The 24,900-nt window shown below is 34.3% G+C and overlaps 1 protein-coding gene across 1 annotated transcript in view; it reads left to right on the top strand.

Annotated features, from left to right (window-relative positions):
• Positions 1 to 243: 243 nt before the first annotated feature.
• LOC123526438 (cyclin-dependent kinase 11B-like) overlaps positions 244 to 24,900 on the top strand; it is a 44,796-nt gene continuing 20,139 nt past the window's right edge. Inside the window, exons 1-6 of the mRNA XM_045305582.2 lie at positions 244 to 382; positions 14,892 to 15,060; positions 15,472 to 15,680; positions 21,221 to 21,332; positions 22,557 to 22,696; positions 24,014 to 24,145. Of these exons, the coding sequence (XP_045161517.1) occupies positions 367 to 382; positions 14,892 to 15,060; positions 15,472 to 15,680; positions 21,221 to 21,332; positions 22,557 to 22,696; positions 24,014 to 24,145 (778 nt within the window). The 5' untranslated portion in view covers positions 244 to 366. The remainder of the gene's footprint in view (positions 383 to 14,891; positions 15,061 to 15,471; positions 15,681 to 21,220; positions 21,333 to 22,556; positions 22,697 to 24,013; positions 24,146 to 24,900) is intronic.

Raw genomic sequence — 24,900 nt, 5'->3', positions numbered from 1 at the left:
TCCTCCCCTGACGGTGTGATAATTAAGTCAAAAGTTGGACTACGTCTGACGATTAAAGACAAGGCAACACCTTTAAAAAAATGTTCTTTATAAATAAAACATTTGTACTGAGCATGTTTTAAATTGTCAAACAACAAAGAAGCGAAAAGTATAGTATTTAAAAGAAGATTTCGTTAAATTTAACTTGCAAAGTTTTGAAACATTTAGTTTCATCATACCATATGTTTATTTAGTGTCCTATAACCTTAATAATGCACGCGCACAGCAGAGTTCTCTCCCCTACGCGACGTACATTTTTCGGTCAAAATCATATATTTTGACCATACAGACGTTTATTTGAATCAAAGTAGCTTGAAACTGAATCAAATGAGTCGCCGAAAAGGTTGGTAGTAGTGCTCTTGATCTGAGTTTCTGAAATGTTCGGAACTGTTCTTGTTGACAACTGATTCAGGTTTTATAGTGTTCGGACAAAACGTAATTTTTGGATGGCAGTGGTTTGTGATTCATAATTTCAACATGTCCAAAACATTGTGGAATGATACTAATTTCACTTGGGTATTGATTACATTTTACTCGGACTTTATCATAGACTCCCTGTGTAAAATCTCAAACTTTTAACTAAAATAAAGGTATTAAATCGATATAATATTTCAGTGAAACTTCAAAGTTTTGTTGTTTGGAGCATCATCTGGGGCATGTGCAGTGAAAAATCTTAATTTGATTACTAAAATAGTGTGATATTTATTTCTAAAGTCACTATATGTTCATTGTAAATATACTCCATTATACCCAAGTGGAAACTGGCAGGTACTCGAAAATGCAGCTCTCTGATTGGTCAATTAGAACCCCTAATGTACTGTGATGTCATGATAAAATTATGAATTAGGCATGAAGGGGGCAATTAGCCGGATATGCCTCCGTGATCCACTCGAATGTAGTCCATATCAATATATAGTGCAATTTTCCCGCCTAGTAAAGGCCATTTTCATGCCAGATATAAGCTTTATTTGTGCTTGATTGTAAAAAGGAATGTCCGCAGATGATTTTAAGCTACGTTATATGCTTCAGAAGATGATTGGAAGCTGCCTTGTAAAATGAAAGTGAAAGTAGGTATTTCCTGATGTCTACCTACGCAATATTAACGTTTTCATCACGTGTCTCAGTCACGTGACCATGGTTTCACTGCATTATGGTCAACCCCATATTTTTTTGGTATATTTTGATTGCCTAAAGACATACCTTCAAGACAAAGGTAGTCTCGCAGGAAGTGAAAGGCTAGAAATCTTGATAAAAATATGTTATAAGTTGTTAATTTTATATAGAAAATAGCAGCGGATGCATTTAATACCTTCATACCTAAAATGAAAAATTCGCACTTCGTGAAAATTGCTTCAACCGATGTAAAACTGGTATTTTCTGATCAGAATTGAGCAGTAAGCACCATTTTAAGACAAACATGGCATATTATTTGCATATTTTGGGCAAATTTGAGATTTTTTCGGAAAGTAGGCAAAATTCTGATTTTTAAGGTGGTTCCCCACATCTCAGTTTTGCATCAGCGTCACCATTTTAGGTAAGAATGACAGAAATCGATTATTTTTCGTGTACTTCTAGCTGTTTCTTGCAAACAAATAATAGAAATAAGATAAGTAAGGCCGTATGATACTATATTTAATGAAAAATTGGCATTATCTATGCCCCTGACACGTTTTTTGCAGGTGTGGACTGTCTGTCTGAATGGGGTATAATTCCAACAGTAGCCATTCTTTCAAACTGAAAGTTGGCAAAATTGTTGACAATTGACTTACGTACAATAATTGACTGCAACAGAACGATTTTGAAAACTTTGGTATTTCTTATAGGCATGAAGGGGGCAATTAGCCGGATATGCCTCCGTGGTCCACTCGAATGTTGTCCATATCAATATATAGTGCAATTTTCCCGCCTAGTAAAGGCCATTTTCATGCCAGATATAAGCTTTATTTGTGCTTGATTGTAAAAAGGAATGTCCGCAGATGATTTTAAGCTACGTTATATGCTTCAGAAGATGATTGGAAGCTGCCTTGTAAAATGAAAGTGAAAGTAGGTATTTCCTGATGTCTACCTACGCAATATTAACGTTTTCATCACGTGTCTCAGTCACGTGACCATGGTTTCACTGCATTATGGTCAACCCCATATTTTTTTGGTATATTTTGATTGCCTAAAGACATACCTTCAAGACAAGGGTAGTCTCGCAGGAAGTGAAAGGCTAGAAATCTTGATAAAAATATGTTATAAGTTGTTAATTTTATATAGAAAATAGCAGCGGATGCATTTAATACCTTCATACCATTAAGTAATTTTATTCCAACCAAATACAGGTTAATCGTCGAGCCCTTTCTGGCAGGTGTCTCGCCCGCCTATAATATCTTAGTGCCAGGCCTTTAATAGGAAGTGTCAAACCGTCTGGTAACCAAAGGCTAGCCGGGTAGGGATAGAGTGCGAAATGGACTCCATTTCGCAAAATGGACTTTACGTTTACGAAATGGACTTTTATTTTCTTAATGGTGACTTTAATGAAAAAGTTATATGTATTTTCTTCCATAGATATGATAGATAATAGGTAAAACTAAATATTGATCACCTTTGAAAAATCATTTATCTAATTTATAACCAAAATATTGCAATTTATTAAGACCGCGTCCTCCGAAATGGACATTTTCGTGCCAAAATTCTACAAAATGGACTTTTATTTTCTTAATTATGGGTTTAATTTTGATGAAATATATATTTTTATAAAACGGTATGATAGATTAGAGGTAATACTAAATGTTGGTCACTTTTGATAATATATTTTTCTAATTTTTAACCAAAATATTACAATTTATTAAGGCCACGTCGTCCGAAATGGACATTTTCGTGCCCAAATTCAACGAAATGGACTTTTATTTTCTTAATTGTGGGTTTAATTTTTATGATTTTTGTATTTTCATAAGAAGATATGATAGGTTAAAGGTAATACTAAATATTGGTCACATTTGATAAATTATTTTTCTAACTTATAACCAAAATATTACAAGTTATTAAGGCCGCGTCCTCCGAAATGGACATTTCCGCGCCAAACTTCTACGAAATGGACTTTTATTCTCTTAACTGTGGGTTTAAAATTTTGATGAGATTTGTATTTTCATAAGAAGATATGATAGGTTAAAGTATTGGTCACTTTTGATAATTTTTTTTTTCTAATTTATAACTAAAATATTACAATTTATTAAGACCGCGTCCTCCGAAATGGTCATTTTCGTGCCAACCTTCTACGAAATGGACTTTTATTATCCCCGGACGAAAGTCGGAGGGATATAGTTTTGGCGTTGTCCGTCCGTCCGTCCTTCCGTCCGTCTTTCCGTCCGTCCGTCCGTCCGTCCGTCCTTCCGTCTTTCCGTCCGTCCGTCCGTCCGTCCGTCCGGAGCCATATCTAGGAAATGGTTGGGAGTATTTATTTAAAACTTCATATACATGTTCACCACAATGAGTTCTTGCGGCCCGTCAAGTTTCAGTCAGATTGCCCAAGTAACACCAGAGTTATGGCCCTTAGAAGTTTCTAGTGTTAACTATATAGGGTACTATAAATATGGCAAATTCTGCATCATAACTTTTGATATATTTGACCTAGAACTATGAAACTTAAACAGAATTTAGATCACCATAATGTGGTTGTGTACACACAATTTCATTTGGATTTATTTGTAAATTAAGAGTTATTGCCCTTTAATTGTATAAAAATCCACATATTTGTACATAACAAACTTACCATTTTGTAGAATTTCATTAAATTTCTTTTATTCTTTTCCATGAACATTTATTGTAAACATGTGAAGTTGTGTACCCACACGTGGTCACCCCCTTACCTTGATCACACACCTCCCCCCCTATACCCCGACACCCCCCCCCCCCCCCCCCAAAAAAAAAATTCATTCCTTATTTTAGATTTTTTTCAAACAAACTTCATATACATGTTCACCACTATGAGGTTATGGGGCCCATCAAGTTTCAGACAGATTGCCCAAGTAACACCAGGGTTATGGCCCTTAGAAGTTTCTAGTGTTAACTATATAGGGTACTATAGATCTATAGATATGCCAATTTCTGCATCATAACTTTTGATATATTTGACCTAGAACTATGAAACTTTAACAGAATTTAGAGCACTATAATGTGGTTGTGCACAGACAATTTTGTACGGATTTCTTTTTGTAACATCAGAGTTATTGCCCTTTAATTGTCTAAAAATCCACATATTTGTACATAACAAACTTACCATTTGGCAGAATTTCATTAAATTTCTTTCATTCTTTTCTGTGAACATTTATTATAAACATGTGAAGTTGCGCACCCACACCTGGTCACCCACTTGCCTTGGTCACACCCCCTCCCCCTCCCAACCCCACTCCCCCCCCCCCCTCTCCAAATTTTTTTTTTTTTTTTTTCATTTCTTATTTTAGATTTTTTTCAAACCTTCCAAGTTGTACTATTCCCCCACCTCCCTTCTCCACCCAGTCATGCCCACCACTGATCATGCATCCTCTGTCCCCCCCCCCCCACTCCAACTTCACCCTTTTACCTTTTTTTTTTTTTTTCATTTTTAATGTTCAATCAATATTTATAATCAGCATGTGAAATTTTGTTTCCTCTCCCATTCCCCTGCACCCCAACCCCCTAAAAAAATATATAGATATATATATTTCCATTCCTTTTTTTTTTTTTTTTTAAATGTTCAAACCTTCAACATGTTAAGTTGTGACTGCACAAACCTTGCCCTCAGCCATGTTCAAGATATCTTATCTGTGTTCTCTTAAGGACATCTGATCTTTTAAGTTCAAATGTACATGCAAAACAGCAACACCTGGTGCCAAACCACTCAAAGACAATATTTCATTCCAGTTAAACTTCAAGCTCACATTTCAATTAACTGCATTTAATTTTAAAAGCTAAGCTTATTACAGTAAGCATATCCCATTCAAAATAAATTCTTTAGTCCGGATCAAAGTATCATACATTTATTGTGTACTCTTTAATTAAACATTTGTTTTCTGTTAAATTGATTTTGACTAATGAAATTATTTGCTTCTTATTAACATCCTTAACTTTTTGCCGGATATATCTTTTTGCCATTCCTCACCACAAACCCTTTCGGCGGGGGATACCAATTCATCGAATTTGCTTGTTTTTTTTAATTGTGGGTTTAATTTCTATGATTTTTGTATTTTCATAAAAGGATAAGATAGGTAGAAGGTAATACAGTGTAACTTCCGAAAACCGGACCTTCTGAAAACCGGAAACCTTTGAAAACCGCACGAAATCAAGGTCCCGATTTTTTCTGTTCTTATTTCTATTTATTTTTAACTTTGAAAACCGGAACTTCCGAATTCTGAAAACCGGACGATTTTGAAGGACTGTTTATATCTTAACACTAAAATTGACTTCCGAAAACCGAACAGCAAAATTTTTGCTGGATTAAATATGTCACCTGTTAATCCAAAAACGCTGTCAACATGTTCTTTTGTCTATCTATCAGCAGCCCCTGTTTATTTTGACACGCTAGATAATCACAATGATCATTTGATGCAAAAGTAAGCAAGTAATCAGTGATTACTTTTATTTGTATTCATATTATGAAACTGTGATAAATTAAATATCTTAGTGTGAAAAACTTTTTTAATGTTTGAACGAAAGAAAGATAGGTGTTTTAATTCATTTAGTTACATCGATTATACTATGCATTGTCAACATTAATGAAATGTTGACGAACTCCGAACTCCAAAAATGGTAAATGTAAGTGGAAAATATTTGGGTAAATGCTATTAATTAAGATATGTTGTTTCTTTTTATATTTGTTATTTATGTATTTATTATCCTTAATGTTTGTAATTAATTAATAAATGAATTATTTACTTTTAATTAAATTGTAAAATTAAAAAGGATAATAATCTCCTTCATCCTACGTGTAAGAAAACAGAACTCTTGTGCACCAAGTCCACTTCGCCTACAAACTTTCAAACTTCTGAATTCCGGAAACTTCCAAAAAACGAACTTTTAGGCTGGTCCGGAGGTCGTTCGGTTTTCGGAAGTTACACTGTACAATTTATTAAGACCGCGTCCTCCGAAATGGTCATTTTCGTGCCAAACTTCTACGAAATGGACTTTTATTTTCTTAATTGTGACGTAAATATCAATGTTATCAGTATTTCCACAAGAAGATATGACAGGTAAGACTAAATGTTGGTCACTTTTGATAAAATATTTTTCTGATTTATAACCAAAATATTATACTTAATTAAGACCGCGCTAAAGTTCTACGAAATGGACAATTATTCTCTTAACTGTGGCTTTAATTTCAATGATATTTAAGTTTATAAGTGGTGCTCACTTGCCATTGGATAAAAAAAAATTCGAGGGAGGCGCTTCTTAAACAGTGGTCATTTTAATTTGTTAGTGGGCGGGATTGAATAAAGCCTTGAAAATTAATCCGTCATATCTTTTAATAATATATGATGTCGGTTACTAGGGTGATCAGTATAAGCTTCCGTGATACGGGGAGTACTTGAGGGCTTTAATAAAAATAAAATTTGTAGGGAGAATTAACCATTTTGCAACATGATAATTTTAATGGAAGCGATCAGATTATTTTTTTTTTTTTTTGTCTTTTTATATGTACAACAAAATAAAGAAATATATCATAGATATTCACTTGTTTGTTATTAATGGCACGTATAACATGCAAATTTTTTTTACTAATTCTTACCAATGAAAATTGAAAAGCGTTTGTAACTCGACGAAGACTATTTTGATTATAAATTCTATATATTTAACATACTAAACTCAGTGTCTTCCGTGGCAGCGGGAAAGTTTTTTACAGCTAGCATTTTTATGATTGTTCATCTTCTGTTATGATTTTATTTAATTGGCATTTCTCAATTTTATAATTGTTGTCATTAAACTTACCTTTGACTGTTTTGATGTCGGAGCGAACAGACATCCATGCCGCTCTAACGATAGTTAGTAAGGTGACAATGGTAAAAATACACATGTGGTCATGCAAGAGGCACTAATAATATACACGTGCATGCACTGATTAGTAAGGTGTGATGATCCAATCATCGGGCAATTAACGCGAGAAAGGAAAAAGAAATAACTGCGGCAATTCAAATTAATTGTAGTTCTTATAATTACAATTAAATAAACTCTTTATGACTTGGAAAAACACCGTCGATTAATTTTGAAAGTATTTCTTTGTAACTTTTAAGGGACATATCTGTTTCATAAAAAATAAAGTCATCATTTAAACTATCTAAACTGTTCCGTATAAAATACGAATATCATTGAAATTAAAACCACAAGAACACTATAATTCGTACAATATTTTGTAAAATAATTGTCCGTTTCATATGGTGTTATTGAAATATGTGAGCTTTACAATATGAGAAGATAATCTGTTTTTTATTAAGGTAAAACCGATATATACTTGAAATTAAAACCAAACTTTACATTAAAAATATATTTTTGGCACACATTGCGTGATTCAAAAATAATCAACGTATAGGTTTATCTTTTATGTTTCATATCTATTTAATGAATTTCCAATATAATTGCAATTTAAGACACAATGAAGAATATATAAGTCCATTTCGTAGAAGTGAGGCAGGAAATGTCCATTTCGCGAGGAGTGGTCGCAATAAATAATAATATTCCATTGGAAAATTAGATCGACATATTATTAACAGAGTCAAACATGTACCTTAAACTCCAATCTATCATATCTGTCAAATAAAATACCGATATCATCAACATTAAAGTAACAGTAAAGAAAATAAAAGTCCATTTCGTACAAGTTTGACACGAAAATATCCATTTCGTAAGACACGGTCTTACTTAATTGTATTATTTTGGTTATAAATAAGATAAATATATCATTTAAAATGACCAATGTGAAGGTTTATCTATTATTTGAAAAATATCTTCAAGAAATTTCATATATCCTTGAAATTAATGCCGCAATTAAAAAGATAAAAGTCCATTTTGTATAAGATTTTGCATGAAAATGTCCATTTCGTAGGACGCGGTCTTGATAAAACGTAAATTTTCTTTTATTAACCTGACCAATATATCATCAAAAATAAACATCACGTAGGTTTAACTCCCCTCTATCATATTCATTTAAGAAAATACAGATATATTTGAAATTAAAGCCGTAATTTAAATAATAAAACTCCATTTCGTAGACGTAAAGTCCATTTCGCGAAATGGAGTCCATTTCGCACTCTATCCCTACCGAGGCTAGCCTATGTTCTGAATAAATTCAATAATACAATAATGTAGTCCAAAAACTGAAATATGCCTATGCAGACTAGCCTGGTTTTTCCAGGCATCCAGTAATCAATTTATTAATGAATTATGTATTTTTCTGTTAAAATGGTATACTATAATTTAGATAATAAGTTCCTTTCCTTCATCTGATCAATATCTTTAATGTTTGTTTGTAAATTGTTTTGAAACTGCCCCTCGGATAAGGAAGTGGCTAGGGGTCTGGTAACCAGACCTCTAGACCGGGAGTCTAGAGATCCGGTAATCAATATACATAAAGTATTATGTTCTGTGTTACCAGTGTATTAGGTATAATTGTCAATAAAGTTTTGATTTTTTATAAGTTGTCATAAAGGAGCATATTGAACCTAAAATTTTAACAGAGATTTCCGGTAGACACCGTTATTTATTTACTCAAGCAGTAAACCGAATTCAAGAAATCATGAGCATAATCCATGTCGTAAATACTAAAGAAAACATTAAGTTTATTATTTTAAGGAAGTGCCTGCGTTCTAGGCGTCCGGAATTTTCTAGCTGTCCTGTAATAGATTTCCTAATGTAATAATACCTGTTATATACTAAAGATATTGATACTTATCTGCAAACAAAATTTCGTGTGAATACATACTAAAGATAATTTAGATTTACTTTTAATTGTCTTGAATAAATCACTGCATTATTCAGCCAATAAAACGAAAGTTTGCCGAAATCAATAATGGCGATTTTGAATCATGACGTCTCATAAAATTGTTCATCGTGCGGCAAACAGTGTTTATGGATCGAATTTTAAATTTTAACACTTTTCCACTGGATTTTCAATAAAACGTTTTGAAAACAAATATCATTTTTATATTTTAGTATTCAAATATTTTTGTGCATCCCCCCCCCCCCCCCCCCATGAGTGCTGGGGGAATATAGATTTTATCTTGTCCGTGCGTACGTCCGTGCATCCATCCGAAGTTCGTGACGCGCCTAGCTCAAAAAGTATTTGATATAAATTGATGAAACCTTGCATGAGTCTTTATCGTGATATGAACTTGTGCACCTCCTATTTTTCGTCTGGCTCCGCCCCTGTTTCCAGAGTTATGGCCCCTGAAATAGTCAAAAATGTACATTTTCACCTTGTGACATGCCTATCTGAAAAAGTATTTGATAGAGATTCATGAAACCTTGCATGTTTCTTAATCATGATATGAACTTGCGCACCTCCTATTTTTCATCTGGGTCTGTCCCCTATTTCCAGAGTTATGGCCCCTGAAACAGTAAAAAATGCACATTTTCACTTTGTGATGCACCTAGCTCAAAAAGCGTTTAATATAAATTTATTAAACCTTGCATGAGTTTTTATCATGATAATTATGAACTTGCGCACCTCCTATTTTTTGTCTGCCTCTGCCCTCTATTTTCAGAGTTATGGCCCATGAAATAGTCAATAATGCACATTTTCACCTTGTGACGCACCTAGCTCAAAAATATATGATATAAATGGATGAAAACTTGCATGAGTCTTTATCATGGGTCTACCCCCTATTTCCAGAGGTATGGCCCCTGAAATAGTCAAAAATGCACATTTTTCACCTAATTATGTGCCTAGCTCAAAAAGTATTTGATGTAAATTCATGAAATCTTGCATGAGTCTTTATCATTATGTGACCTTGCACACTTGGCATTTTTCTTGAGAATCTTAGTGCTTATTTAATAAGCTCTAAGATTCTCAAGAAAATATTAAATATTACAGAGTTATGTCCATTGAAATAGCCAAAATGGTGGATTTTTTGTTTGTGATGCTCATAGTTCAAAAAGTATATGGCCTAGAATAATGAATCCTTTTCATAAAATGTTTGTTGAGGCTATACCCCCTTAAGACTGCAAACATTTGAATTATTGTCCCATTATTTGTGACAATTGTACCAGTGGGGGGGCACACCCTGTGCCCTACAGACACATTCTAGTTTTCAGTGAATAACTGTTGTAAATGACATTTAATTTTAATAGCGGCAGTGTGATGTTCAAAACTTTTAGAAAAACAGTAGTTAAGCGCTCATGATTAATCCGTTTTATTTCGAAATAATAATCAAAATTAATTAATGAATTGCTTGTTTTTTAAGCTTTCTATTCATCAAAAAAATTATTTATAAATTTGTGTTTTAAGAATTAAAGTTTAGGCCGTTAGAAAAACATCACTTTTTGCAAAATAACATGGACGTTCGGCGATCAATGTTTTATCATTTCTAAAAATAGAATATCAATGGATTTGTATACAAACACGATCTCATTCATTTTATCAACTGAAAAATCAGTAATCTATTCGAGACGATGAAAAATATACTTTGGTATTTATGTATTCACACCATATTTTGTTTACAGATAAGTATTGATATCATATCTTAAGTAAATAACAGTTAAAACTATATAAAATCATTACTTATTCATTAGGAAATCAGTTACCGGACGGCTAGAAAATCACCTGAGGATTTGCTAGCCATCCGGTATAATAATTTACCGGACAGCTAGAACACAGGCTAGGCCGGCTAGACACTTCCTTATTTTAATTCATCAGTCCCGGAAAAAACAAGCATCTGAATATGGCGGACAAATTGCAGTTTGTTATTTATCGAATTTGCGATGGTATTTTTCCCGGGATAAAATAGTTATAAATGCTTCTGTTTCCAGAGCAAACTTCTGAAATCATATCCAGATTGTTTACCATGCATTATTCATATTGATTAACGGACCTGACTAGCCAGCCCTGTATGGTTACCGAACCCATAGCCACTGCCTTCATTTTAGGAAGTGGCTATTCATATGGCTCTCCCATACTATAGTGAAATAGCCGGTAGGTGGCTATTCTTACGGCAGTTTTGTATTATATTGTACTGAAGTCATTCAACTGATCTATTTTCAAACAGTTTCTTTACTTTTCAGCCGCTCATCCAGGGAAGACAAAAAACAGGAAGTGATTTCAAACATAGGAAAAGGCTAATTTTATGTCAATGTGCAATATTGTTTCATTGTACAGTGTATATTTAAGTTACAGAAAGCGTTCCATACTATATATATAACGCATTTTATTACTTCCCTTTGTTTCATCATAAACAAAATATTTGAATACAATTGATTTATCGTAATAAGTTAGAATACTTATTGAACTGAAATTTGTCTTCTAAATACAATATGTTAGTACTGAAACACTAAAAAATATTGACCAAGTGTTCACACTCTGATAATTACAGTCATTGATTTATTGCATATATCTATACATATATATCATACGATGACAGGAATACTGCACATAGAAATCACTTCTTGATTTTTGTCTTATCTGGATGTGGGACTGAAAAATAAAGAAAAGTAAAGAAATCGGTTGAAAATATATCAGTTGAATGACTTCAATATTAGTAATTATTACATACTGAGAGTTTCGGTTAAAATAGTAAAAAAAAAAAAGAAAAATATTTTTTGAAGAATAGGAAAAACACAGAAAGTGGAATGAGGCTAAATTTCTGCCCACCAAAAAATATAATACTGTATTTTGTGGAAAGGTTCAAATAGTCAAGCACACAGTCATCTGAGAGTCTTGTTTTAGAAATAGATTTAATTTAAAACGTATCTCTCAATGACTTTCAAACTGTATTAAGGCATAAAAACTTCTTTAATTGTTCTTAAAATAATTCTTCTTGTCTATCTAGTACTTGATAAAAAAAACTTATAATTATAAAGTCAAAAGAAATGCTTGGATCCCACTTGATTTAAAAATTGTGACTGAAAAGAAGCTAACAAATGAGTCCCATATTGTGTGAAATGACAAATTGACCACTTACCAGTGTGAGGCAGATTGTCACAGCCCCTATCCATGTTCATCATGACTTGCAGACACAGATTTGGAACACCTCTTTGATAATTTTTAGCTCATCTGATTTTTTGAAAAAAAGTGAGTTATTGTCATCACTTGATCGGCGTTGGCATTGCCTGGTTAAGTTCTATGTTTAGGTCAGCTTTTTAGCTCACCTGTCACATATTGACAAGGTGAGTTTTGTGATCAACCCTTTGTCCGTCGTCAGTGCGTGCGTGCGTCAACAATTTTTGTCTGCACGATGATGGTTATTCATTTATGATTTTATTATTAACCACCTGTCTTGTCATACAAACAAATTAGATTATTTTACAACCATAAACGATCTAGATACGATTCTTTTCTTGAACTGGCCAGATCCCACTATGGGTCCCAGAGTTATGGCCCCTGAAAGGGCCAAAATTAGCTATTTTGACCTTGTCTGCACAATAGCAGCTTCATTTATGATTTTATTTTAACCAAACTTGCACACAACTTGTATCACCATAAGATCTCGGTTCCTTTCTTGAACTGGCCAGATTCCATTATGGGTTCCAGAGTGATGGCCCCTGAAAGGGCCAGAATTAGCTATTTTGACCTTATCTGCACAATAGCAGCTTCATTTATGATTTGAATTTAATCAAACTTGCACAAAACTTGTGTCACCATAAGATCTCGGTTCCTTTCTTGAATCGGCCAGATCCCATAATAAGTTTCAGAGTTATGGCCCCTGAAAGGGCCAAAATTAGCTATTTTGACCTTGTCTGCACAATAGCAGCTTCATTTATGATTTGATTTTAACCAAACTTGCACACAACTTGTATCAGCACAAGATCTTGCTTCCTTTCTTTAACTGGCCAGATGCCTTCATGGGTTCCAGAGTTATGGCCCCTGAAAGGTCCAAAATTGGCTATTTTGGCTTTTGCAGCCATATAGAGACTTCATTTATGGTTTTATTTGATACAAACTTCCAAAATATCTTCAACAACAATAAATCTTGGATTCCATGACAAATCAGATCCAATCATAGGTTCCAGAGTTATTTTATATTTGATTACCTCCCCTGATTGGAATCAAAATAGATTTATATCAGTAAGTACTTACAGGACTTATTTGAAATTTCATTATTGTTATTAGTTGGACTGAGACAATCAGGGTAGATAACTATGGACTGATTTTATGTCAGATTACCTCCCTTTATTTCAAATTAAAATTGTTATATCTCCATAACTACTGAAGATACTGATCTGAAATTTCATTTATGTCAACAGATTTATTTGGCAGATCCTTCTTTTGTCCACTTACAATATTTTTTTTTAATTACTTCCCTTTTACGTTACTATAAATAGCTTATTTTTAGTAACTTTTTTATTATTGGCCGTAGGGAAAACACGAGACCAGTTTTCTGTGGTACAACATGGATGGTACCTCCAATTTTTAGGTGTATTTTAATATACCTATACCTTGTAAGATTTTTTTTCTTTTTGGTTAAATTTCTTCCCTTTGTTGTTCCTGTCCTTTGGACTTAGATATTTTTTCTGAGGACCTTCTTGTCCTCAAGTGCAATGATAACAGGTGAGCGATATAGGGCCATCATGGCCCTCTTGTCTCCTAAGCTATCAAAGCTATTACTTTAAAACTTGCAACTCTTGTTCACCATCAGTAGTTGCCTTTGTACAGCAAGAAACATGGCTCCATCCTGCTTTTTGCAAGAATTATGGCCCCTTTTGGACTTAAAAAATATCAGATTTCTTGGTTAAGTTTTGCGTTTAGGTAAACTTTTCTCCTTAACTGTCAAAGCTATTGCGTTAAAACTTGAAGCAGTTACTTGCCATTAAAAGCTGACTCTGCATGGCAAGTACCATAACTCTACATTGCTTTTTGCAAGAATTATGGCCCTTTTTGGACTTAGAAAATCAGAATTTTTGGTTAAGTTCTGTGTTTAGGTCAGCAGCTTTTCTCCTAAATTATCAAAGCTATTGCTTTAAAACTTGCAACTTGTTCAACATCAAAAGCTGACTCTGTACAGCAAGAAACATAGCTCCATCCTGCTTTTTGCAAGAATTATGGCCCCTTTTGGACTTAAAATATATCAGATTTCTTGGTTAAGTTTTGCGTTTAGGTAAACTTTTCTCCTTAACTGTCAAAGCTATTGCTTTAAAACTTGTAGCAGTTATTGGCCATTAAAAGCTGACTCTGCACAGCAAGTACTGTAACTCTACATTGCTTTTTGCAAGAATTATGGCCCCTTTTGGTCTTAGAAAATCATTGGTAGGACAATATTTCTATTATACAGAGACAAAACACTCAGATAAGCGTCTGCACCCGACTGCACCCGCAAGGTGGTGCTCTAATCTGGTATGGATTAAGAAGTCAGAAAGGGTCTGTATTGATAAATCAATAAGGTTAGATGGCTTAACATTGTCCAAGGGGGAACATTTGCTATTTAACATGTATAGAAATAATATTGATTTGCTTCTGTTGAGTTTTATACTACAATGCCCCGATGTAAAATGTCTAAGAAGGATGATGAAGAAACTCTTAAATGCAAGGCAAACTTGTGTTAAATAATCCAGAAAAGTGTGACGGTCTGGGAGTGAAAAAGGGTGTACCTGTGAAGTTGACGAGACATTTAAACATAAAGAAGGCACTCATATTTAGTGTACTTACTACCCAGATGCAATAGCAAGGTATACAATTCTGGTTTTACTTTCAGTTACACTTGTGTCAGATAGAAGTCCAAGAAGTCCTTATGAACAAGGCGAGTTGGCATCAAGTAGTCCGGAGCTAGCAGCTAGGAGTGAAGACAACGAGACATCTGAACATGAAATGGAAGAGGAAGAGGAAGAAGAAGAACATGTTCAGAGTGATAGAGACCAGGATATGTAAGACTTAGTCTCTTCTAGGGTTTTAACTGGGTTTAATTACTAAAAACTTCCAGTTGTCCTATATCTACATTTAACCTTATGATGTCAGTATATAGGCCTACCAAGTTTGCTTATAATGTAGGGATAAGACACCTAAGAAGTAAGGATTTTTATCTGTAAAGGCAGTTTCTGCCAGTGACAGTTGAATGGGAGACAGTAGGTATGAAATTTTGTGTCCTCAAACTCTGGTTCATGTGGAGAAGATGTGGGTTTTTTTTTTTTGCAGAAAAGTCGCTTTTTTGTCTAAACATGTAGCACCATGCATGTTAACAGTCCACTGTCACATCACTGAAAATCTGTAGAAAAATGTTGTTAAATTTGTATGAAGCAGACAAAATGATCTTGAGCTATATTGCTTGGTATTTTCAGGCCATCAGCTGATGAGGAAGATCACGATGACGGTCCAGGAATAAAACCTCCACCTGTTCCTGTGAAGAAAAAAGAAAAACACAAACATAAACATAAAGAAGATAGAAAGAAAGACAAACAAAAAGACAGACACAGGGAAGAAAAAGACAGACATAGGGAGAAGGATAGGGGCCATGAAAGAGAACATAGAGAGGAAAGAGGGGCTAGAGGTAAGGTTTCTCACTTTTTAGCTGACCAGAGCACAATGTGTTCAAGACAAGCTATTGTGAGCACTTGTCGTGTCTCTGTCTGTTGTCTGTCAGCAGTGTCTTCAAACAAAAACTCTAACCTTTAGCTGGAAACTTTAGGCTACCAGAGCTAAACTTCGAGCTTGTCCTGTTTTGAAAATATTGCCAGAAATCAGGCATAATTTTACAGAAATGATCCTTTGGTGACCATGTACCAAGATTGTTCAATTTTTCGATTTGCATAAAAACATGGGCACCAGAGGGCATGGTCTTTTTAGCTCATCTGATTTTTTGAAAAAGTTATTGTCATCACTTGATCGGTGTCGGCGTCGGCGTTACCTGGTTAAGTTTTATGTTTAGGTCAGCTTTTCTCCTAAACTATCAAAGCTATTGCTTTGAAACTTGCAACACTTGTTCACCATCATAAGCTGACCATGTACAGCAAGAAACATAACTCCATTCTGCTTTTTGCAAGATTTATGGCCCCTTTTGTACTTAGAAAATATCAGATTTCTTGGTTAAGTTTTATGTTTAGGTCAACTTTTCTCTTAAACTATCAAAGCTATTGGTTTGAAACTTGCAACTCTTGTTCACCATCATAAGCTGACCCTATACATCAAGAAACATAACTCCATCCTGCTTTTTGCAAGAATTAATGCCTCTTTTTGGACTTAGAAAATCAGTTTTCTCGGTTAAGCTAAAATGTTTAAGTCAGCTTTTTATCCCCCGCCGATGAAATCGGGAGGGGGGTATTGAAATGGCGTTGTCCGTCCGCAGCCATTTCGCAGTAACTACTTGGTAGAATTTCATGAAACTTGAAATAAACATGAACCAACATACTGCGATGATGCCCGTCAAGTTTTTTTTTTGATTGGTCAATTTCCCTCAGAGTTACTGCCCTTGATTTAATAAAAAATGTCCGTCTGCAGCTATTTCTCAGTAACTAACAGTTAGAATTTCATCAGATTTGAAATAGACATGAACCAAGATACTGTGCTGATGCCCGTCAAGTTTTTTTTTTGATAGGTCAATTTCCGTCAGAGTTATTGCCCTTGATTTAATGAAAAATGTCCGTCTGCAGCCATTTTTCAGTAACTAGCAGGTAGAATTTCATCAAACTTGAAACAGACATGAACCAAGATACTGCGACGATGCCCTTCAAGGGTTTTTTCGATTGGTCAATTTTCCATATAGTTATTGCCCTTTAATTGTTTAAAAATCCACAGATCTGTACATAACAAACCAACCAATTGGAAGAATTTCATTAAACTTCTTTCATTTGTTTCCATGAACATTTATTATAAACATGTGATGTTGTGTACCTACACCTGGTCACCACCTTACCTTTTTTAGCTCATCTGATTTTTTGAAAAAAAATGATGAGTTATTGTCATCACTTGAGCGGTTGTCGGCGTCGGCGGCGTCGGCGTTGCTTGGTTAAGTTTTATGTTTAGGTCAGCTTTTCTCCTAAACTATCAAAGCTATTGCTTTGAAACTTGGAATACTTGTTCACCATCATAAGCTGACCCTGTATAGCAAGAAACATAACTCCATCTTGCATTTTGCAAGATTTATGGCCCCTTTTGTACTTAGAAAATATCAGATTTCTTGGTTAAGTTTTATGTTTAGGTCAACTTTTCTCCTACACTATCAAAGCTATTGCTTTGAAACTTGGAATACTTGTTCACCATCATAAGCAGACCCTGTACATCAAGAAACATAACTCCATCTTGCTTTTTGCAAGAATTATTGCCCCTTTTGAACTTAGAAAATCAGTTTTCTTGGTTAAATTTTATGTTTAGGTCAACTTTTATCCTAAACTATCAAAGCTATTGCTTTAAAACTTGCAACACTTGTTCACCATCATAAGCTGACCCTGTACAGCAAGAAACATAACTCCATCCTGCTTTTTGCAAGAATGATGGCCCCTTTTGGACTTAGAAAATATCAGATTTCTTGGTTAAGTTTTATGTTGAGGTCAACTTTTTCTCTTAAACCATCAAAGCTATTGCTTTAAAACTTGCAACTGTTGTTCACCATCATAAGCTGACCCTGTACAGCAAGCAACATAACTCCATCCTGCTTTTTGCAATAATTATTGCCCCTTTTGGACTTAGAAAAATCATTTTCTTGGTTGAATATTATGTTTAAGTCAACTTTTCTCATAAACTATCAAAGCTATTGCTTTAAAACTTGCAACAGTTTTTCACCATCATAAGTGGACACTGTACATCAAGAAACATAACTCTATCCTGCTTTTTGCAAGAATGATGGCCCTTTTTAGACTTAGAAAATCATGGGTAGGACAATATTTCTATTATACAAAAAAAATCAGATGAGCGTCAGCACCCGCAAGGCGGTGCTCTTGTTCATTTTTCATTTTCTATCAATATTTATAATCAACATGTAAACTGTTGTATCCTCACCCCCCCCCCCCCCCCCCCCCTCCCCCAGCCCCACCCAAACAAACCATTCATTTTCTTTTAATTTGATTTTGACTAATGAAATTATTTGCTTCTTGGTAACATTCTTAACTTTTTGCTGGATATATTTTTTTGCCGTTCCTCAACTCTGACCCTTTCGGCGGGGGATTCCAATTCATCGAATTTGGTTGTTTCCTAAGCTATCAAAGCTATTGCTTTAAAACTTGCAACACTTGTTCACCATCTTAAGCTGACCCTGTACAGCAATAAACATAATTCTATCTTGCATTTTGCAAGATTTATGGCCCCTTTTTGAGTCGGCTAAAGGCTGAAAGCCTTTTGACGAGTCCTTGCTATCCAACGATTCTCTAAATGGACCAAATAACACAGTGAAGGGATGTAGTTCCATTAGATTTCTCAAACTTCAAACAGTTCACTGCATGAATGAAGTTAAGTTGTGTCAATTCCCTTTGCTATGACCAATAGACGATGTAATCTGTCATACTTATGACTTGTAATTGTGCAATTCTCGAATGTAACTCATTAAGAATAAATGTGCATTTTAAGAATTGCGCAGGCTTACAAAGCTTGGGTAACATCCAGCGAAAGACAAAAAATAGTTCCAGCAGGGCTCCAGATAAGATGCGTATTAGCGTAAATTACGTATAGAAATAATGCAAATACGCATGTCTAATAATTTCTAAGCGTATAAAAACGTATATAAAATTACAGAAACGCACACAATGCTTTTTTAAAAACAAAATCTGAATCGTCTGGATGCGTTAGGTAACATAGCCGATCAGCCTTAATTCTCCCACATTGAACGTAAACACGCAACTTTGCGTGGGTTGAATTTTGCAGTCAGTAAACGGATAAATTATCGGAAGAAGAAGCTCTTACTGGTTTGTTTAGTTACAACTGATATTAAAAATGATTTTAATTCTTATTTTTCGAGAAATAAACAAATCGGCGAAACATTAAATTGTATTTTCTTCTAGTTTTTGAAATCATAAGTAGATCGTCTATGTTTGGCGAAACGAAACAACTTTTTTATGAAAAGATTTAAATAAGAGGTAATTTAACCGTAAACTTCAATGTCAGATACTGCCAATTGCTGCTAAATGTCTTCGTATCATCACAATTTGTAAAATATATTGTTCAAACTGGAGAAAAGTGTAGTCGTAACCGGATATAATATTTTGGGTAAATATCGAGCTGTGTTATGAAATTTTAAGAAAAAAACTAAAAACAAACTGAAACTGGTAGACGATACTGTCAGTACATCAATCATTAGCCGACTCAGGCCATTCAGGCCTTTGATTCTCTTAAACTATCAAAGCTATTGCTATGAAACTTGCAACACTTTTTCACAATCATAAGCTGACTCTGTACATCAAGAAACATAACTCCATCCTGCTTTTTGCAATAATTATTTGCCTCTTTTGGACTTAGAAAATCAGTTGTCTTGGTTGAGTATTATGTTTAAGTCAGCTTTTCTCATAAACTATCAAAGCTGTTGCTTTAAAACTTGCAACAGTTTTTCACCATCATAAGCGGACGCTGTATGTCAAGAAACATAACTCTATCCTTCTTTTTGCAAGAATGATGGCCCTTTTTAGACTTAGAAAATCATGGGTAGGACAATATTTCTATTATACAAAAAAACTCAGATGAGCGTCAGCACCCGCAAGGCGGTGCTCTTGTTTCCTTATATTGTAGGAAAATTGGAAAATCTTTTCAGAAACTGAAGACCAATTTTAAAATAACTTCACATTAATGGTCCCTTTGTGACATTATTCTGATTCTTCAAAAAACATAACCACCAGTGGTCACTTTTCCATACATGCATATTGTGGAAACTTTAAAATGTTATCTTCTTGCTAGGAATTGCTGGCCAGATTTTAGAATAACTTTACTTTAATGTTTCCTTGGTGATTCAGGCATACTTAATTTTACAAATTACAAAATAAAAAAAGCAAAACAAAATACCTTCTGTGTAGCACTCTTTCTTATATGTAGGGCTCCAGACAAGATGCGTATTAGCGTAAATTATGCTTTGAAATAATGCTTATACGCATGTCTGATCATTTTTAAGCATATAAAAACGTATATGAAATTACAGAAATGCACGCAATGACTTTTTACTAGCGTAAACAAAATCTGAATCATCTGGATAATTTATGTAACAGCATGGTAGGCATTAATTCTCCCACAACAGACGTACACACGCATTGAATGATACTCAGTAAACCTAGATTGAACTACATTATACACTCAATGCATGCGTAAATCAAATAGTTGGGAATTAATATTGATGGTATGGTAGTGTGTTTTAAAGCAGTTTTTATTTAAAATATCAACTTCCAGTGCAGAATAAACAACAAAAATGTCTCTTTCTAAGAATGTAAAAGTGAACAAACATTCTACGCATTTTTTAACCAACAAAAATGATCCAAAAAATGGTAGCTAAAGGTGTTCTGAATATTGGATTCAGTAGTGAGTGTGAAGCCAAAGCAAGCCAAGGGAGAAAAAAGAAGCAAAAACTTGAATATTGAATTGAAACTGAACTGCAAACAAATTAATGGGTGTTATGTACCCAATAAATATGTTATAAAACTGATTTCTGTTTTTTTTCACATTCATAAATTTTCAGGAGTAAAATTACTCCTAGTCAATTTCAGATTTTACGATTTTACTCATTCACAAAAAATACACTGAGTAAATACTCACAGGCCAAAAAAATTATCTGGAGCCCTGCTTATAGTAATGTATCTAAACAAACAGAAGGAAATGAGTGTCTGTAAACAAAAATGACGTCCTGACATTTCAGAGACACACAAAAAAGTTCCAGTTTAGTTTTACTATTTGCAGGGTAACATTCTGTTTTGTTTTTTTTTTTCTCAAAAAAAAAAATTACTTTGAATCGTAGTTTTCATATCAGTGAAATGCACTCAAGTACTGAACACAGTGTCCCAAGATTTGGTTATTTAATATATGAAACATAGAAGCAACTGAATTAGATATAATGTAGTCATAGTATGACAATTTGGCTTAAAATGCAAAAACAAACAAACAACAAATTGTATTCTTTTTTTACAGGGATCCAAGACAGACATGAAAGAAAAGTACTAACAGGAAGGGAAAGAGAGAGAGAACTGAAAGAAAAATTGTTGAAAGAAAAAGAGAAACGTGAAAAGTCTAGAATGGAAAGGTAAAACAGCCAAAGTTATAAAACCTAGGTCTATCTAAAGATTGTATAATCTTTTTATTTTAGATGTACGTCTTTGATGGGCTTTTCTCAACAAAAAATTTGATTCATTATTTTTATCAATTAAACAGTTTGCAGAATTCAAAGTGCATTATTTGTATATAACAGCGCTCCAGATAAGATTCGTATCAGTGTAAATTATGCATTGAAATATTGCATGTACATGCATGTATGGTAATTTCTATGCATATAAAAGCGTAAATGGAATTACAGAAACGCTCACAATTACTTTATACTAGCCTAAACAAAAACCGAATGGTTTGGATGTATCCTGTAACAGAACCTTGCAGCCTCACGAATATTCCCATTCTGTTTACATATTGTGATGTGCGGTAGTGTATTTTCATTCAAAGTTGTTAAAAATTGTGAAAAAATTGCAGTGTGTAGAAAACAATAAAATTTCATTTTCAAAGAGTTTAAAAAGTAAACAAACACTCTACACATTTTTTAAACCAACAGAAAGTGATCTCCCAAATATCGTTTGTCTTCTGGCTTTAGGAACCTTCAAAAGTCAACTACAGATAGGCATTATGAATCATTGCTAAGGGTGATCCTTTATGGAGAACCAGTGGCAAAGTACAACCCAAAACCAGAAACTCATCAGTGGGTAATTCTTTGACTGCTGAATTTCAAATTAACTTCAAACAAACCTACAGGTGTTACTAGCAGTAAAGGTTATAAAACTGATTTCTGGGGTTTTGTCATTAACAGAAATTTTCAGGAGTAAAATCACTTGAGTCAAGTTCAGATTTTGCCATTTTACTCATTCACAAGCATTATGATGAGTAGATACTCATTGGCCTAAAAAGTTATCTGGAGCCCTGATATAAGTAGACTTCTATAACTGTTTTGTTCTGAGGTGTAAATAGAATCTTGGCTTTCCAGTGTCTGTAGAGAAATCAGTCACAGAAGAATTTGGCTCTTAAGACAGAAATAGATTCAGTCTCAATGTATTGCTGACAGATTAAGACTTGAATTTCGTGCTTTCTGCTTAAGACTGAAAGATTTGGCATACGGATTAACTGTTGAAGGTTTTGTTGACAGGTTAGTGAAGTTACCATATTGAGGGCGTTTTGTTAACATACTAAGATGTGCACATTGCTGAAAGATTTTGACTTCGCTAAATATAGTGAGAGGTTTATTTTCTACTGTTTTATTTGATTTCAGAGAAAGACTGGAACGTTTGGAAAGAGAAAAGAACAGAGACAGAAAACTAAGGGAGGAGAGAGAAAGAAGAGAACAGGAAAGAAGGAAAAGGAAGGAAGAAGAAAGAAGACTTCAACAACAAAGAAAGGAAAGAGAAGAAAGTAAGATATATAGCTGATAGTCATTGCAGGTTTTATCTGTAATCTTTTACATGGATGACAAAACAGTGTTTGTTTCTAGGCTGTTTGAAAAGTTCAAGAACTTTGTGTCTGGTTATTCGTTTGATCTGTAACTAACTAAGAGTGGAGAATTAAGAACAGGAGTAAGGCTGAATTGACTTTTAAATCACAGAATAAAAGCCAATGAAAAACCATTTACATTGGTCAGAGGGCATTTAATTTTTTATGCCCCTGGCATCTACTTATGCGGGAGGCATATAGTGATTGACCTGTTCGTCCGTTCGTCCGTCCGTACGAGGTTAACCAAATGGGACCGTTTCGTCTAGCATCAGTACCCCTTACTAGAATGACTTGATACTAATGCAGATGTAACCTGTGATCATTCCTCATCTTCAGACATCACCTGACCTCAGTTTGACCTTGACCTCGTTTTTGACTTAGGTTGCTTTGTATGGGCCATCTCTTGGTTAAAGGTCCAATACTAAGGAAAGTGAACATTTTAATTTCTTTTAAAAAGCACAGAAACTATTTCATTTTATTGGAAAATGAAAGTTGGTATGTAGAAATTCGAAATAAATCGCAGTATATGTACAATTATTTTTCTATGAAGTATGAAGAAAGTTAAAAAGACCTGGGGGGTCATTCTGTCGATTCATTGAAATTTCAACATAATACACATACATTTCTTTGAGTTCCAAAGACCTTCTGTAAATTTTGACCTGCCAATCTTCATTATTTAGTGTCTTACAGAAGTCTGTGCACTGGCTATGAAAAAAATTGCCAACTCACTTTCCCTTAGTAATGGACCTTTAACCAAATTGGACCGTTTGGTCTAGCATCAATACCCATTACTAGAATGACTTGATACTAATGCAGATGTAACCTGTGACCATTCCTCATCTTCAGACATCATCTGACCTCAGTTTGACCTTGACCTCATTTTGGACTTAGGTTGCTTTATATGGGCCATCTCTTGGTTAACCAAATGGGACCGTTTCGTCTAGCATCAATACCCCTTACTAGAATGACTTGATACTACTGCAGATGTAACCTGTGACCATTCCTCATCTTCAAACATCACCTGACCTCAGTTTGACCTTGACCTCGTTTTGGACTTAGGTGCAAAATCTATCGACAAGGATGCCACTGGGGGCATCAAGCGTTTATTGAACGCAGCTCCTTGTTTCTCCAATTTTTGACAGGTATCTTCCATTAAGCTAGTTCTTAGACAAAGATAATCCAGCATAATTACATTGAACTTTGCAATATTTTAGATACGTGTATATTTTTATTTTACAGTCAGAAATAGGAAGGAACGTATGATCAAAGAAAAGGAAAGAATGCAAGGTCGCCCTAGAAGTCGGAGTCGTGAGAGACGAGAGGGGAGTAGAGATACTAAATCAAGACATTCTCACAGGTCATCTGATAAAGGTAGGAAAAAAAAAAAAACTTGTATTGTCTCAAGGGGCCTCGAAAGCTGAGTGGTTTAGTATGCTGGTTTTGAATTAGTTGTCATTCACTCAAGCACTGCTTTAGTTCAGAAACCCTTCTTAGATTCTTTCATATATGTACATCCAGTTGACTTGTGGGAAGTTGTTGGTTCTACCCAGGTAGCCCATCCATGCCTTAAAATAAGAGGCACTCATCTGGAAAGTCACCATATTATCTAATTTGTGTCATTGGTACTTTAAACCAAACCAAACAAACAGACAAAACGATATTACCACTTAATTTGGAAGACACATATCGTCGGCCTCGGTCAAAAAGGACGTACCTGCAAAATGCCAATTTTTGAGGAGACACAAAAAACGAAAATTGAAAAACAGCATATCTGCAAATAGAAATATACAATTTGAAAAAAAATCTGCGTCAAAAAGACATAATATTATATGCAAAAACTGTCATAAAAACCACACCATTCCGCTGCATGAATACAATTTGAAAGAATTCCATAAAGCTTCATTTATTGCATTTTATTTTAACAAACACTTAAAACTATGTAATTTGTGCAAAATGGTGTTTTCATTGCAAATACGTCTTTTTCGTAAGTTGATGAAATTTATTATACATCCTTTCCTCATGTGACAATTTTTGACCTTTGCGATGGCTATTGTATCCGACATCATCGCAAAAGACGTGGGAATACTTTACCTTTTTGAAAATGACATTAAAAAATTTTGGCAAAA

This window comes from Mercenaria mercenaria, chromosome 14, assembly GCF_021730395.1.
Source record: "Mercenaria mercenaria strain notata chromosome 14, MADL_Memer_1, whole genome shotgun sequence".
Taxonomy (NCBI): Eukaryota; Metazoa; Mollusca; class Bivalvia; order Venerida; family Veneridae; genus Mercenaria; species Mercenaria mercenaria.
The sequence above is the reverse complement of the archived record's forward strand: the minus strand, read 5'-3'. Positions and strand labels throughout refer to the sequence as shown.